General features: G+C 36.9%; 1 protein-coding gene and 1 long non-coding RNA gene across 2 annotated transcripts in view; one reads left to right on the forward strand and one right to left on the reverse strand.

The window, feature by feature from the left end:
- Positions 1–16162, reverse strand: part of FREM2 (FRAS1 related extracellular matrix 2) — a 124958-nt gene that overhangs the window by 27161 nt on the left and 81635 nt on the right. The window contains exons 7-13 of the mRNA XM_031615675.2: positions 7380–7529; positions 5447–5656; positions 4986–5183; positions 4160–4324; positions 3900–4082; positions 924–1054; positions 39–197 (exon numbers count right to left, since the gene is read on the reverse strand). Of these exons, the coding sequence (XP_031471535.2) occupies positions 39–197; positions 924–1054; positions 3900–4082; positions 4160–4324; positions 4986–5183; positions 5447–5656; positions 7380–7529 (1196 nt within the window). The remainder of the gene's footprint in view (positions 1–38; positions 198–923; positions 1055–3899; positions 4083–4159; positions 4325–4985; positions 5184–5446; positions 5657–7379; positions 7530–16162) is intronic.
- LOC149920242 (uncharacterized) lies at positions 130–7355 on the forward strand. Its single transcript, XR_016462373.1, has 3 exons — positions 130–211; positions 4211–4341; positions 6963–7355. It is a non-coding gene; the product is annotated as an uncharacterized LOC149920242 (long non-coding RNA).

Genomic DNA, 16162 nt, shown 5'->3' on the forward strand with positions numbered 1-16162 from the left:
ATACTGGTGTTGTTTCATCTTTCCACAGAAATACTCACTGTAATACAGATGACAGGATAACCAGCTACAGGACTGGTTCTGTCTTTGGCTCTAGAAGTGTCATCATATATCAAAAGGGATGCAACTTGAGGGACAGAAGGAAAGGTGACATCTGCCATGCTGTTCATTTCTTCAATGTAAACAATGGCCTTGGCTGTCTGATAATGAAAAGGTAAACAAGTTTTCCGTGAAGATTTAAACAAATGAAGGAATTCAACCTAGACCTTGATCAGAATATATATAGGTTTTGAAACAGTGTCCCAAGGTAAGCTCAAAAACCTCAGCTGTATGAGCTATTGAGAAAAGTTTGAGGCACTGGAAAGTATATTGCAGACTATCAAACTAAAAGTTGTTTTTTTTTGTTTTGTTTTGTTTTTGAACATTGAAGGTAGCAGATCCTGAACACTATTTTCATGCAGAAACAGAAAAATTTACCATTTATATTTAAAGTATGTATGATATAATGCAAAATAAAGACGAATATGTGGCTACTTCAAATCACATAACACCATAGCTTTGACAGTAGAATATCTATTTCACCTGATTGTTCTTTTTACAGCATAGAGTATATATTTTATTGCCAAGCAGTATTTCCGAGATTTTTAGTGTTGATTTGAAAAAGAGAATATATCTGGAAAGGTATCTTGAAAATTTCTGTTTTACATGGACTCTCCTCATCTCTAGAACCCCATGAACCTTACCACCATAGCAACAAACTGTTTGGGGTAGGTGCTACAGTGTCAGATGGAACTGCATTTGTCCTTTAAAACTACAAGCAAAGATGGCTTGCATAAACATTAAGAGAAGAATAAAGCTATGAAGACAAAAAGCAAGAATATATTTTTACAGGCTTTGCTGTTGAAGTCTCGGGATTATTTTGTTACCTGTATTTCAGCAACCATGTTCTCATCAGGTTTCAGGTGAACAGTGAAGGCTTCTCTCATCTCCCTAACTCCATCAAAGAGAACTTCAATCTCCACAAAGTGCTGTGTTTCACCCTCCTTAAATTCAATTTCTAAAAACATAATGAGACACCTAGAAGTAAATCTGATGTTCATAACAAGCTGTAACTTTAAGCCTTGCTATAGGAGACAGCAGCTAATACCCACCTTTCAAATTACACAAGTTAATATGAGTGTATTTAGTTTAATCTATTTGATGCTAAAAATAATACTGAATACACAGAGAATTCACTGACAACGAGGAACTGTCATCACAAAAAGAGATCTGCAAAACCAGGATTTAGTCTAATTGAACTTAATATTCTGGAAGTGATTTAGGAGTAATTACTCCATAAATGCTGGCAACATATGTGAATGACCTAAAGACAAAAGAATTCTAAATGATAAGTGTTGTCAGGGTTTACTCAAACAAAATGTATTTCAGTACAATGCTATAACCAAAAATAAGGCACAAAGTCAGAGTTATAAAAAAAAGTATTTTATATTAAAAAGCATTGTCTCTAAAAAAACTTTTTAGTTCATGGTGGATGAAAAGTTCAATCTTAGCTGACAGAAGTAGAAGTGAAGTGAACTGTGTATCAGCAAGAGGATGCAAAACTACAGAAACTATTCAACATTTTATATGGACTGTGTGAGACATACTAAAGAAGTACATGCATTTCAATAGAAGTGATCTTTTCATAGGCTTGAGAGGAGCTTAGCAGTGTAGAACAGAACAGAACTGAACTGAACAGAATAGAATAGAATAGAATGGAGTAGAATAGCTCAATTCAAAGACCATCATGTCCAACTGCCTGACCACTTCAGGTTTAAGCAAAAGTTAAAGCATATTAATGAGGGCATTATCCAAATTCCTCTTGTATACTGACAGGTGTGGGTCACCAACCACCTTAGCAGGAAGCCTCCCCCAGTGTTTGATCACATTCATAGTAAAGAAATGTTTCCTAATGCTCAGTCTGATGCTCCCATGGCACAGCTTTGTACCCTTCCCACAAGCCTTGCCTTTGTTTACCAGGGAGCAGAGTCCAGCACCTCCTTCTGCTTCCCTTTCTTAGAGAGATGCAGAGAGAAATGAGGTCACCTCTTGGCTTCCTCTTCTCCCAAATATCCTCAGCCTCATCTCATAGGATATACTTAGGGATCTGGTATTTTAACATCCTTTTCATATTGTAGAACCCAGAATTGCACACAGTATTCAAGATGAAGACACACTCAGAATTGCACACAGTATTCAAGATGAAGACACACTAATTCAAAATATAGTGGAAGACTCAATTCTTTTTAATAGATGGCTGTGGTGTGCTTAATGCATCACAAAATGTGGTTTGCCCTCTTGGTTGCAAGGGCACACTGCTAGCTCATGTTGAGCCTGTGTTTATAAATACCTGAAGGGAGGATGCAATGAGAGTCAGGCTCATTTCAGCATTGTTTGGTGCCAGGACCAGAGGCCTGAGCACAGGAGGTTCCCTCTGAACACCAGGAGCCCTTCTGTGCTGTGCAGTGACGGAGCACTGGCACAGGCTGCCCAGAGGCTGTGGGGTCTCCTCCTTGGGGATCTCCCAGAGTTGCCTGGATGTGGCCCTGGGCACCCTGCTCTGGGTGTCCCTGCTGGGGCAGGGACTGGGCCAGATGGCTGCAGATATCCTTTCCAACCTAAAACATTCTGTGATTATGTTATTTCTACAGCCTTTATTATTTAAAGTATGTAAGTATTGACGGCACAGAAATTACCAACAGAAATTGAAGACCAGAAGAAAATAAAAGCCTCACAGAAAGTGACATTCTAATTAGTATACTGAAACACAACCCTACTCTAAAGGGACAAGCACAATAAGCAGCAGTGGATGAAAGCTGGAGTATATATGGGAAATAAGGTATAGATGATAAGGAGTGAAAGGGAGTGACCAGTGAAGCAAAACTGAAAGGCATAAGATAACACCTATGGTGTCATTGTCAGCTGACATTAAACATTCCTGTGGCTTTCAGGAGGAAAGAAGAAGATTGAAATGCAGGAGACAAAGTAGCTGGTGTTAGCAACATCCAGTTTGATCATTTTTTAATTGCTAACATTTTTTCTCTTCAAATATCACTAGTGAGAAATGCCTCTCCTGTGGAATTTGAAGATGTCCCCGTGTTGTTGTTGATGTTCAGAAATACGTCCCATCCTGCAGCTGGCCTGGATATCAAATTAGTTTATCCCAAACTGTGAAAACACTCCAGCAAGGAAAGCTGAGTGTTAAGACACAGATTAATATCATGTATTCTCATTAACTGCAGAAGACAGAAAATACATGGTGCTATTATTCAACAAACTATGTGGGTGAGCTACTAACAGAAAGAAGCTTATCAGCTATGAAATTTCTCATTCTGTTTCACAACTTCTCTCCTCATTCATCACTAGAAAGGAGGGGTGGGCAGTGAATTGCAGAGATATAGAAAGTAAGTTTAAATATTATGAAAGTAGAACAAAAAAAAAGAAATAGATATTCATTCTTAGATAGAGTAATAAACCATTGACTTACTGAGTTCCTTGAAAAACAACTTCACAATGATTAAATGCTTCTGCAGAGTAATGGTAATACAAAAATGATGGCACTCAAACATTTTTCCCACAGTTATTCAACCTACAGATGTCTTCAAAAGAGTCACAATTATTTTGTAAATGTCTTCACATGGCATTTCAAGAGAATTTGATTTTTTTTGTGTACCACACTGGATTATGCCCATATTGAATCCAAACAGCAAAAGCTATGAATGGATGTGGTTGTGCAGACCATTCTATTAATGAAATTATGTAATTGTTCAAATATTATACTATAACGTTAATAATAATTAATTATAATGCATAACAATAATCCCACAAATCATAGGATGTGATAAACATCTGATTGACATTACCTTCTGATATAGGGTGATAGTCCTCTCCAGAAATAGCAGATCCATCCTTTGTATGAACTCTCACAACAGAAACCTTGGATGTGTCTCCCAGACGAATCACTGGGATTTTTACAACTGCTACTTGTCTTGTGTCCTTTGGTTCACTCACACTAAATTTGGTCTCACCAAATTTAATAATAGCCTCTGTAATTATAGGAAAAATACAATTAAGGCACACTAATTGGCTTGCAAAAGCTAATAATAATCAAATAATTTCTTACTGTCTGCATCATCTCGAATCTTTATGAGGGTCTCATTTTGTTCACCAATAGAGGCACCGAAGGATGAATCACTTCTTGGAGTGCCAAGAACCAGACGTAGTTCTTCATCTTCTTCATGAAAAGTGTCATCCATAAGCACCAGTGTGCAAGGCTTCTCTGTCTCACCTGCAATCATTCTGAAGGTAATATCATGCAGATCTTAGGTGTTCTTTGCTTTTTGACAGCACTTTTCTTCCAGCTGAAGGAACAGGATACTTCTGGCCAAGGCACCCACCTCACTATCTTGGTACCATGCAATTTAATGAGCAATAGCAGTGAAAGCAGAATGAGTACTTGTTATAACTGTTCTAAGGGAATCTTCTGTTTTGGGATTTCTCTAAGACAAGTTTATGTTTAGTATATTCACTTTACATGTACTGTTCCTTTTGTTTTATCTTTATACTTCTTTTCAGTGAACTCACCCAGTGTGTATTTCAGAATCAAATACTTGCACAAGGAAACAGTACAATAGAAACTTTCAGGAATAGTAAAGGTAATTTTATCATGGAGTTTTTGGATTTCAAGAATTGGAAGCTTATTTTAAGATACTCCCTGATTGTGTGCACCTTCACTTACATTGTTCCATTTTAATGTCTTCAAAATTCCCATTGGTTTCAAATTCCTTAAAAATTTTCTGGAGCTACAAAATGCTCAATTTGGTTTTCCACAGCAGAGCAGTCTTTTTGGCATTAGTTTATAAGAAGAAATTTTAAACAAAAAGTAAACAAACCAAACCAAAACAAAAGATAGTAGACTAAAGACTTCTAAAATAGGATCAAGAGCTTACCAGGAAGGAATGTGATGATGGAACTATCAGTATTAGGACGTTCTTCAAAGTCGATCATTACCTGAGCTGAACCTTGCCTTGTATAACATCTCACAGTTGATGTGTATTGGATATCTCCACTCCTGTATATCATGGCAGAAATCTGTCCATCATTTTCATTGACTACATATACAGGTTCTTTAAACTGCATCTTAGGCACTGTGCAGAGAAATATAAAGAGCATGTGTAAAATATTATTGCAGAAACTCAGATCTTTGCTCCCCTAGTTCAAATTTTGTTATGCTATATTGCACCAGGTGTATAACATATGCAGCTACCCAGCAACTGACATAACAAATTGTCTGCAGCTGAAAGATGTAGATTCACTGGCTTTGGTATGATCCAAAAGGACATGTTCTGTCTTTGTATTGCAGTCATCCACCTCTTGTAAAAATGTGAAAGGATACAAGAAATTAACTCACAATCAGAGACTGAGTCATTGATGAAGATGGTAGCCTTGCTGGGTTCTCCAAGGGCAGCATTCATAGGCATTCTTAGCACAAGCTCAAACTTCTCAGTTCCTTCTAACACAGGTTGTCCAAGATCATCCAGAATTACCACACGAAATGTCTGCATAGTGACTCCAGGGGCAAAATCCAAATTACGACTGATACCTACATAATCTACTCCAGCTACCAGTGAAAAAGGATTAAAATAAATAAATAGACAGTGTTACATGTAATTAAAAATAAAAGTACTCAACATGTATAACACAAAACAGTTAATTTTAGTTAAATCTATCTTTTCTTTAAAAGTAATTTCAATTTTTTGTCAAATGTTGGCAGTCATGTCAACTTCGATGGTGAAGAGATATTTCTGCTATACATTGTCACTTTCTGTTTAGTGGTACAAGTCATGAGCCTGGCCTGATTCTTTTCTCTCGGAAACAAAAATTTTCTACATTACAATCAATATAGTCTGTAGAAAATAAAAACTGAAAGTAAGCACAGAAATTTGAGAGATTCTGGAGATGAAGTAGAGTCTTATGGAAAGTCAATTCATATTAATCTGTAATCATTTTTGAAGTTTGGAGGCTAATGAAAACAGGGAAGGAAAAAAAAGTCAGTGAACTGAGTGTAAGGAAGAAGTACTGTTCAAAGGAGAATCACAAAACAGAAGGAAGGGAAACTGAAAGAATCAAATTCTGCCCAAACCATGTCAGGTGGGGTTTGCCACCTTCTACAGTTACAGACAGACTGATCTGATTTGGATTACTTTTATGCTTTGGTCTGTTCTTATGGAATCATGGTGTAATTTAGATTGGAAAAGACCCCTAAAATCATCAAGCTCAATCACTGTTTTAAGTAAAGCATGCCTACAGACAACAAACCAAAGAGAAGGAATGAAACAGAACAATGACTAAATGAATGACTAAAATGTAACACTGTATATGGGAACCAAAGTATTAAGGGTATCTAGAACTTCAGAAAAAGACTAAGTTTTAGTATTCCTTTTTAGGGTGATTAAGCAATGGCAGAGCTGTTGACACAAAGCTTTGGGGAAAGCAGTTTCATTTAAATTAAAATGGGGTTTGGTATTACATGAAAGTGACAAATACGGTGATCTCAAAGGCCATCATCAGATGGACATAGAGTCCTTGTTGCTATACCCAGACCTAGGCCTCTCAGCTGAGGCGCCAGGCTATGAAGCAATCATATATTCTTTTTAGACTACATAATTTCCTTTTTCATGAGAAATAATATTGAAAGACTTGCTAGAGGTGAATGCTCAGATTCCCACTCAATTACTCAATTAACAGTAAAGTTTTACACAACTTTACATCACTAGAAATTAGTTGAAAAGATGAACTCCACTGTCCAGTTATGCTAAGGATAATCAACTAAGGAAGATAACTGCTCTTTTTATGAAGTCTGTATTTGGCTGTCTCAAATATCAGTTTGTAAAAATACTAATGTACCCTCAAATTTGATTTTGCAGGCAAAGATTCTACCAAACCACTACTGAGCCACGCAGCTGTAGCAATCCTCCTACTAAATGGGATTCTAGCTAATTTCTCATTGTCTACAGAAAGATAAGGGGAGAAATGGTGCATGTTGACAGGGTTTATAAGCCTATGTCTGGAATATGCTGTTGAGACAATAATCAACTGCCTTAGTGGAGCAGTGTTTTATACAAATATTTGAGGGAGTTTCTCTCAGTTGTGGACCTTAAAGTTGCTCCTATTCCAGTTTGCTTGAGAGCAAATTCTCTAAGTACTTAATTTGTTCTAGAAGAAAGATTTGCTGAGACATGTAAATTTCATCTTATGTATCTGAATCTAAATCAAGTAAGACCAAATATAGCAGCATTTGTTGTTGAGATGTATTATGAAACAAGACTAAAACAGTAACTTACCTTCTGCAGTTCTTGATTCAGATTTGCGAGACCTCACTGTAACGGAGGCAGCTTTAGACAGATCAGTTCCTGTCCTCCAAACACGTACGTCAACATAGCCAGCACTCTCATCAACATAGTATTCATCATTCCCAAAGTAGAATGCTGGTTCTGGTGAAAGAGTAATCATATCTGTCAGTATTTCTTACCTTATGCTAACGGTAATGAGAAAGCATAAAATCCATGTTAGACAATGGAGAGACCTTCACTCTATTCAATAATTGAAATAAAGTGTTTGTTTTAAGCTTAAGTCTTTTTCTTGGGTATTTTTAGCTTAATTTCAAGTATTTGGCCATTTTGGGACAGCAATTGTTACATCAACACTGTCCTCTTTTCCTTGCCTCCCAAGTTTCCAACTTTGTGTGTTAGTAGGTGCAAAAACAAATGTTATCTCATTCAGCTTACTTGAGCTGGGTCCTGTGCACAAGCCAGAAAATTCCTTGCATTTTTCACTTCGGTGCAAAGAGACAAAGGTGAATACAGATAATGAAAGATTAATAAGAATGTTCTCACAGATTTCTGTAGCCGAAACTCGACTGGAACAAGATATATAACTGGAGCTGCTTTGAAAATGCTTTCTATCTAACCAAAGGGGCAGATACTTAATTTTTAGTTCGCTCATATCTAACATTTAAAACAAAATCAATCTTACTTCATGTAGACTGGAATGTGAATAGTCTTTCATCTTAATATTTAAGTCCCAGAGTTTATAAGAAAGAAGAGCAAAAAGCAAAGGAGATTAAGCTTTATCCCACTTAACAGTATTTTTTATCTTCATTTTTTCCTCCCTTCTTCAACTTTTCCACCCACAACAATTTTACAAAGTAAACAGGAATGAAAACATAGCCCATCCTGGATGTAGCTCCCCTTTGCTGTCCTTTCATTCCCATTTCAAACATATAAAAGTAAGCACACACAACCAGTGCCTAAATTTTCCCATTGCGCAGCAGAAATCACAACTACTTTCCCAAGTGATTGAAAATCTATACAAATACACCCTCTATGTCATCACAATTTTCTTATGTTGTTTAGTGGCAATTTGTTATAAGGTTATGATACCACAAACATTCTGGAAAATACTGTATTACATATGGCCAACTAAATTTGAGTTGTCAAGTATCATAGCAATTCAATCAGTGGCATTATGAATTCTTCTCTTTCATGAGCATACAGGACAAATTCAAAGGAAGTGACTGGAAAATTTATGGTTCTACAGAGCAAAGGTACAGGTTACCCAAAGGAATAGACATAAAGCCTTTTTAATGATAAAAGGAAGTTAGGCCTATCATTTCTGTGACCCAGTCAATTTTCACTATTATATTATATTGAAGTATCTGATTTCTCTTATTATTGAATGAGCATCTTCTAATTGAGAAACCTGCTTCTGACTACAGCTAAGCTCAATAAAACAAAATATTGTGAATATATTTTCTCAGGAAGGTTTTGGAGAGGGCTGTAGGATAATCAGAGAAAAAAATAAATCAAAGTTCTTACACAATACTTGAGGACAATCTGACTGACTGTATAGCATATAGTAATGATTTCCTCTGTTACAGATTGCTTATTTCTTTTTATAGAAAACCAAATAATGTAGGATAAGATTTTAATTGAGACTAACAATAAATAATATAAAGCAGTTACTCAGTTATAAGTAAGCTAAATCTTCATCTGAGAAGGAGTAGTTCCTAAGTCTTCTGGAATTGTGCACAACAGTTAAATTAGAAGTTTTGGAGAAAAGAACCTTCTGGTTTCAAGATTGTTTTCTGTATTTCACAATTAACAAAATGATTAAAAACCAAGCAAATAAACCCCTTAATATTCCACCAGTGAAAACAAATGCAGCAGCCTCTCTTCTGGGAAAACGAGACTCATGGGTTGCAACAAATTGATGGAACTGAATGTATTTACTGAATGACAGTACAGACTCACAGACTAGCTTCAACATTATCAAGCTCATCAACCTTTGCAGGATGAAAGACAAACGAGCAAATGTCTGGCTTTGGCAGAAAAATCTTTCAGGTCCACTTCAAAACTTTTATTCACCGCGATGTGTATTTAACTGTATGTATACAAAGACAGACACATACATCAATATTAAGTTATTTGCCCACAGAGATTGGGTTGTCAGTGGTTGCATTTATATTTGGGACTGAGAAGCTTTTATCTGAAATATTTTCAATACTCAGTTGAACACAATATGCTCATTGGAAATTCTTCTATGTAGGTTGCTCTGAAAGTAATGCCTCCTATTTATTTCTGTGGAAATTACAACAGATACATGAAGCACAATAACTATTTGATAGAGAAAATTCTCTGCTACAAAACACTATTTTCCAACATAGTGACCATCATTAGCTGATTCACACAGATGAGCTGATTGAGACGCTCTTAATTTTGTGGTGTGACAGCCATGAATGGCCATCCAGAACATGGCTTGTTTTTCACGTTTCTGTTGTCACTGCTGAACCCCGCCACGCTCTGCCTTACTGTGTTCACATCCACTGTTTGGTCTCCATAAATCTTCAGCAAGCATCAGTGAATGTCAGTGGGTGCCATTTTTTTTTCCACACAGAGGAATTCAGTGACACACTTTTGCTTCATGTCCATAAAAGACATCATTTTGTCAGACTGACCCTCTTCTCTCTGTCATACAGAACAAAATGTAATGGAATATTGGTGGTAAGGTTCAACCTCTACAGCCATACCACCAACATCCACTCCTGATGCTGTGGGCCAATGTAATAAAATAGGAGGTACCACTTTACTCCCTATACAAGGGAGCAAACCTTGTATAATTATTAATTTTGATTATAGTTTTCTACTTATGGGGCTATTTCAGACCTACATGGATCTTCTAAAATTCTCAAGATGGACAAATTCTCGTTCAACTTCTAGAGGTTTAAAAATACAGAACAGCTACTAAATCAAATAGTTATGAATGTACTAACAGAAAAAAAAAAAAAAAAGAAAAAAAAAAGATTAAAAAATCTAATATATACATTTTCTTAAACAAGTATTTTTAAAGATTAGCATGGCTTTCCAAGTTTAATCTCATTCCTATAATCCTCTTGATTGTATACTGATGTCCTGGTAGTTCCGGAATTGATCTAACCTCAAATCCACCTCATTTTAAGCACTTAAGTGAGAGGTACTCATTCACAGTCTGCTTGCTTTCAGTTTTCAAGGACAAAGACAGGCAATTCCAGAAGGTTTGCCAGCATAACAAGGAGAAGTAGAATGGATCAACCACCACAGTGATTAAATCTGAGATCTGGAAGCATTCCCTTCTATTCATTGACCATTTATGGAGCTTAGATGATCTACTTCAAGTTTTCAAAGACGAAAAGTTTTTGTTTATTTTAATGTTAACCTAATGTTTGTTTTTGCTGAAAAAGATTCCTCAAGCACTATTTGTTCATGCCTAATGCATGCCTAAATGAAAAATTAGCTAGCCTTGTAGTCCTGAGCGTGTTTTTCACACTTTTAGAGGCATGTATCTTCAATGAATGACACATTCTGTATGGTTACTCATCCTAGGAAACAGATCCTTACAAGTGCTTTGTAAGCTCATTTCCTGTTAACTGTGTTAGTAGCTCCCAGGGGAATAGCAAAGCCAAGCTACTAACAGGGGAAGCATTGTATTGCTCAGGTCATGGCTGGAAAACACTCTGCTCAATGACTGTGGGCTCGCTTACAGCAGACCTTTAATCCAGTAATCGCTCTGGAGAGACTACTGCAAATTTAATGGTTCCTCTTTCAGAAATAAGAAGACTTTTTAAAAGAGCTTTTTGTTCAAACCCACAGATTTCAGTAGCATGAAGTTACAATAATCAGAAAGAAAGGCTAGGTGCTTTACTCCCTGTTTTCTTGGCAAAGGAGTGAAATCTTTGTCTTGCCTTTGTATTTATACGGTCAGGGTTGTATATCAACTACAGCAGAAAGCAGTAACAGGAAAACAAACATGCTTCTCATGTGTTAGAAATTCAACATTTACCTGAAACGTGTATAGAACATATATCAAAACATACTGAATATATCAGAAATGTATATCATTGAACATATACCAGAAAATCAATGCAATGGAATTAAAATATTTGTTTCTAAGGAAGTTTTTGTTCTTAAAATAATATCCTTACAAACTACTTTATAGAATAATGGCAGAAGAAGAGACTGTATGCAAAGTGCTACCGTCACTTTGAGTTGCCAGCACAAAATAATATGGAAAATAGGATAATTAGACCAACACAAAAGAAGAGACTCTTCTATGCCAGGATAGGCCTTAATAATAATGTGATTTTCAGTGATTAATATTTTCAGTGATATATATATAGAGAGAGAGAGAGAGAGAGAGATGCATACATATAATATATAAATACATATATATTCTCAGGAGGAGATAAATAATTGGAACAAAACCAGGACTGTTTGTGCTGATGTACGTAGATATTGGAATAGTCATTAAAATGAACATATGCTTCATCTTTTCTAGTGGTGTTAAAAATTTTCTTTCTAAAAGCTTTTCCCTCCTTGGTTTCCATGCACTGTACAAACAATGCTACGATATTAACACTACTCATGCAGTCCAGACGTGTTACATTAGACATGCAGGGCTGAGTTCAAAGCAATGAGCACTGTTTGTTGACAGATAATTAGCTTAGACCTAACAACAGACAAGCATGGCCACATTTCCTCTGGACTTGGTTCAGCTCAGATTATACATATACTGCGACACAATGCTTACTTGCAATCCAGTTTCATGGTTAGCATTAAATGGTGGAGCTGGAGCTAGTCTGTATTTAACACAGGTGTCTCCACCCTTCAGAATGTGAATTAGATGAGCTGCACATAGACTAGTTAAGAACAAGAGTTCCATGAGATTATAGAAGATATTTAACAGAAGTGAACACCAGCCTTTGTAGCCTCTCTTACTCACGTTAATGAGAGTAAAAGAAAAGCTTAGAAGGACTATTCCTTCTAAACAGTGTATATTACTGTATTATCAGAGGACTCTAACACTGGAAACTAGGTAGTACTCTACAGCTATTCACACATACTTGAAGCTATCCAACTGAGCATGCATATAGCACAATGAAATTAATTTACCACATCATTTATTTTGGTTGAATGGTGTAGAAGCAAGGGTAAAGATTACAGGCAAAGCTTAATTCTAGATCAGATACCTACTGTGCAAATGCCAATAACTTTTTATTTGATGTTGTCAGGACAGGTTATTAATCAAATTCATATGTTGCAATCCTAACAGCTTCCATCCTCTTAGCACTGTAGTCATAACTTTTGCAATCAAAAAGCAAATTCACCTCAGAATCAAAATTACTGGTTGCATCCAAATTGCCACAAACATTATCTCAAGCAAATAATGTCCAGATTTCCATTTGTCTCAACAGCTAATTACTTCCCCATACCTCATAAAGATTCTTTAAAGTAAGACGCAAACATTATAATATCTAAAAGGGCAAACTTTAATGAAGGGTACCTTTACCAAATCCAGTTCTTTTTTTCCAAGAAAACACACTAAATTTTTGAATCCACAAAAGCAATGTCATATTTTGACATTTCATCCCCAGATTACCCTTGTTTTGTGCAACTTAATCATTTATGTAACTTAATTTCAGCAAAGAGTGAATCAAGATCAAGAACTGCTATGAACAACATTACATATGATTCACTTTTAATTAACTTATGGTGCATAGTACTTCATTGTGTACCTTTACATTTTAACTTGCCCTTCACATTCAGTTTCTCTGTACACAGTACCATCACAGGACTGCCTGCCCTACAGTCTCAGAGGGCTTGGAATCCACATCTAACCGCACTGCCACATTTATGATTTAACATTAAGCATGAATACAGTAGAGGAAGCAGACCAAGTGTGCAGTCTTAGCTGCAAGACTGAGGGCTCCAGCAAAGTGGTTGTAGAAATACCTGATCTATGGTCACCCAGTTTTTACTTGGGAGTCCCACGTCTACTGCAAGGACATCCAGCATACTTTGTAGCCTGAAGAACTGAGATGATTCAGATTTTCCTTAATGTCAGGTGCAATTCATAATGGTTTGGCAATAATTGATTTAGATTACAAAGTATGTCTGTATCAGGGTCAGTAAGGATATCTGAAAGCAGTAGGCTATACCATAGCTCAGCTTTTTCAAGACTCTTAAGTAGTCTCTCAGCCATAACTGGCATTTCAAGATAAAAACAAACGTCTGAGGTTGGCTATTTTTAGTGACTTTCTCTTGGAAGCAATTCATTTACCTCTGCTGCTTTGCTGAGAAACATTGTTACCTCTCCAAGATATCAAATTCATCTAAATGTGAAAATCTGTAATAGGAGAAGCAGTATTGTTATAATCATTGCCCATACTATCAGGATGTCATCTACAAACACTGATATCTGGGATGTGATGGTATTGACTGCAGAAGCCATCTGGCTTTTACAAGGAGTTTTTCTACTGTCTAGACCTCTCACAGAGCATGAAAGCAATTCAGATTCTTCTACACGTTCCATTTTTAAAATGAACCAGATTATTTTTTTAAGAGGCATAGGAAATGATATTACTAACAAATTCTGAAGAAAATCTTGCAACAGAGACAAGCAGATAAATGGGGAAGCTTGGCAACAGTACTGAAATATACCACACACAAGGTACCTCACAAGTTGGCCAAGCATGAAGGAGCTCATTTGTGATTTGTATGTGAGATATCAAATGAAGATTCCTACAATCAGAAATGGAAGGAGAAGCTGAGCAGCATCTTTGGACTTAAATTACATAGAGCTATAATATGTGGTCATTTCTAAATATGCTTTTCATATTTTAATTATTTAGTTCACTTTTGGATCTTGTAGAAAAAAATGAAGTGCAGAAAGGGTCTGAGTTTAATAAGTATATTTGCAAAAACAGAAGTTTTATGATAAGAATATTTTGAATTTTGTTCTCTCAAAGCATGTTCACACACCTACCTCGGACCAGGAAACCTAACCACAAAATTGCATTAACTTATTCTGTGAATACCTTATAATATCTTCTAATATAATCTATCTAAATAACATTATGATTTATCTTGGAAAGAAATACCATTATTCACATAAATTGTAATAATACATATTTAAGCTAATTGTTAAAGAACCCTCAGTGGCAAAGGCTTAAAGATACGCTGCTCCAGCAGCTGAGTCCTCTGTCCTAAAGGAGCCACATGAAATATATGCGACAAGTACTGCCTGGAGATCCTATGGTATTATCCCTACCTATCAAAGGAGCCTAGATCCTGAAGTTAGACAATATATGAACTTGTTAAGGAGCTAAATGAAGATTAAACTAATTCAGTATCTGTAGTTCGTATACATATAATAAATGCATGAATGCATACGCACACATCTAATAAACTGCCAGCAACAGATGATGCTTGAAAAGTATCATAAATGTGGCTAGTTCCCTCTTTAAGATGTCCTGCTGCAAGATATGAGATTTATTTATTTCTGTGATAGACAACAAAGACTTCCCAAAATTTTTAAGGCTGTCATTATAAATTGAGCATTTTTTAGTCTGTTGAACTGATAATAAGAAACTATACGTAAAGAAAACAGGGAGTATAACGTGTCATAAATTGGCTGACTTCCACTATTCCTCCTGGTTAGCTGCCAATTTGGCCATTTGCCACAGACTAAGGAAGGAGGAGGCTTCACACAGATTTTATTTAATGAGAGGACAAAGTAAATTAAAAGCTGCATAGAAGTGCCAGAAGCATCAAACCCATGGGTGCTGTAAAAATAGAAAAGAGAGAAAGTATAAAAAATAGCTGCACAGAGCAAGAGAATAACTCATTTGTAATTCTAGCCATCTCCATAGGAAGGTAAAGGATACTTGCTCAAATCATGACTCCAGTCCATAAAACAACACTAAGCATGGTCTGCCAATTTTTTTTAGACTGTACTTAAAACTGGACAAATGAACAGGCGGATATTAACTATGAAGTTCTACCAAGAACTCCTGCAATTTAAGATTAGAATCATAGAATCACAAGGTTGGAAAGGACCTACAAGATCATCTAGTCCAACCTTCCTCCCATTACCACTGCTACCACAAGCACTAAACCATACATATCTCATAGCTCCACATCCAGACGCCTCTCGAACACTGCCAGCGACTCCACCACCTCCCTGGGCAGCCATTCCAGTGCCTGACCACTCTCTGAGAGACAAAGTTCTTCCTTATGTCTAATCTAAACCTCCTCTGGTACAACTTGTGGCCATTTCCTCGGGTCCTGTCTGTTGCCTGGAAGAAGAGGCCAAACCCCTCCTCATCACAACCTCCCTTCAGGAAGTTGTAGAGCACAATGAGGTCTTCCCTGAGCCTCCTCTTCTCCAGACTAAACAATCCCAGCTCCGTCAGCTGTTCCGCATAAGACTTGTGCTCCAGACCCCTCACCAGTTTCATTGCCCTTCTCTGGACACGCTCCAGGGCCTCAATGTGTTTTTTGTAGTGAGGGGCCCAAAACTGAACATAGTACTCAAGGTGCAGCCTCATCAGTGCTGAGTAAAGGGGGATGATCACTTCCCTGCTCCTGCTGGCCACACTATTTCTAATGCAGGCCAGGATGCCATTGGCCCTCTTGGCCACCTGGGCACACTGTTGGCTCATGTTCAGCCGAGCATCAACCAACAACCCCTAGGTCCCTTTCCTCTTCACAGTCATCCAGCCACTCAGCTCCAAGGCTATAGCACTGCATGG

Source organism: Phasianus colchicus, chromosome 1 (genome assembly GCF_987193195.1).
Source record: "Phasianus colchicus chromosome 1, bPhaCol1.hap1.1, whole genome shotgun sequence".
Taxonomy (NCBI): Eukaryota; Metazoa; Chordata; class Aves; order Galliformes; family Phasianidae; genus Phasianus; species Phasianus colchicus.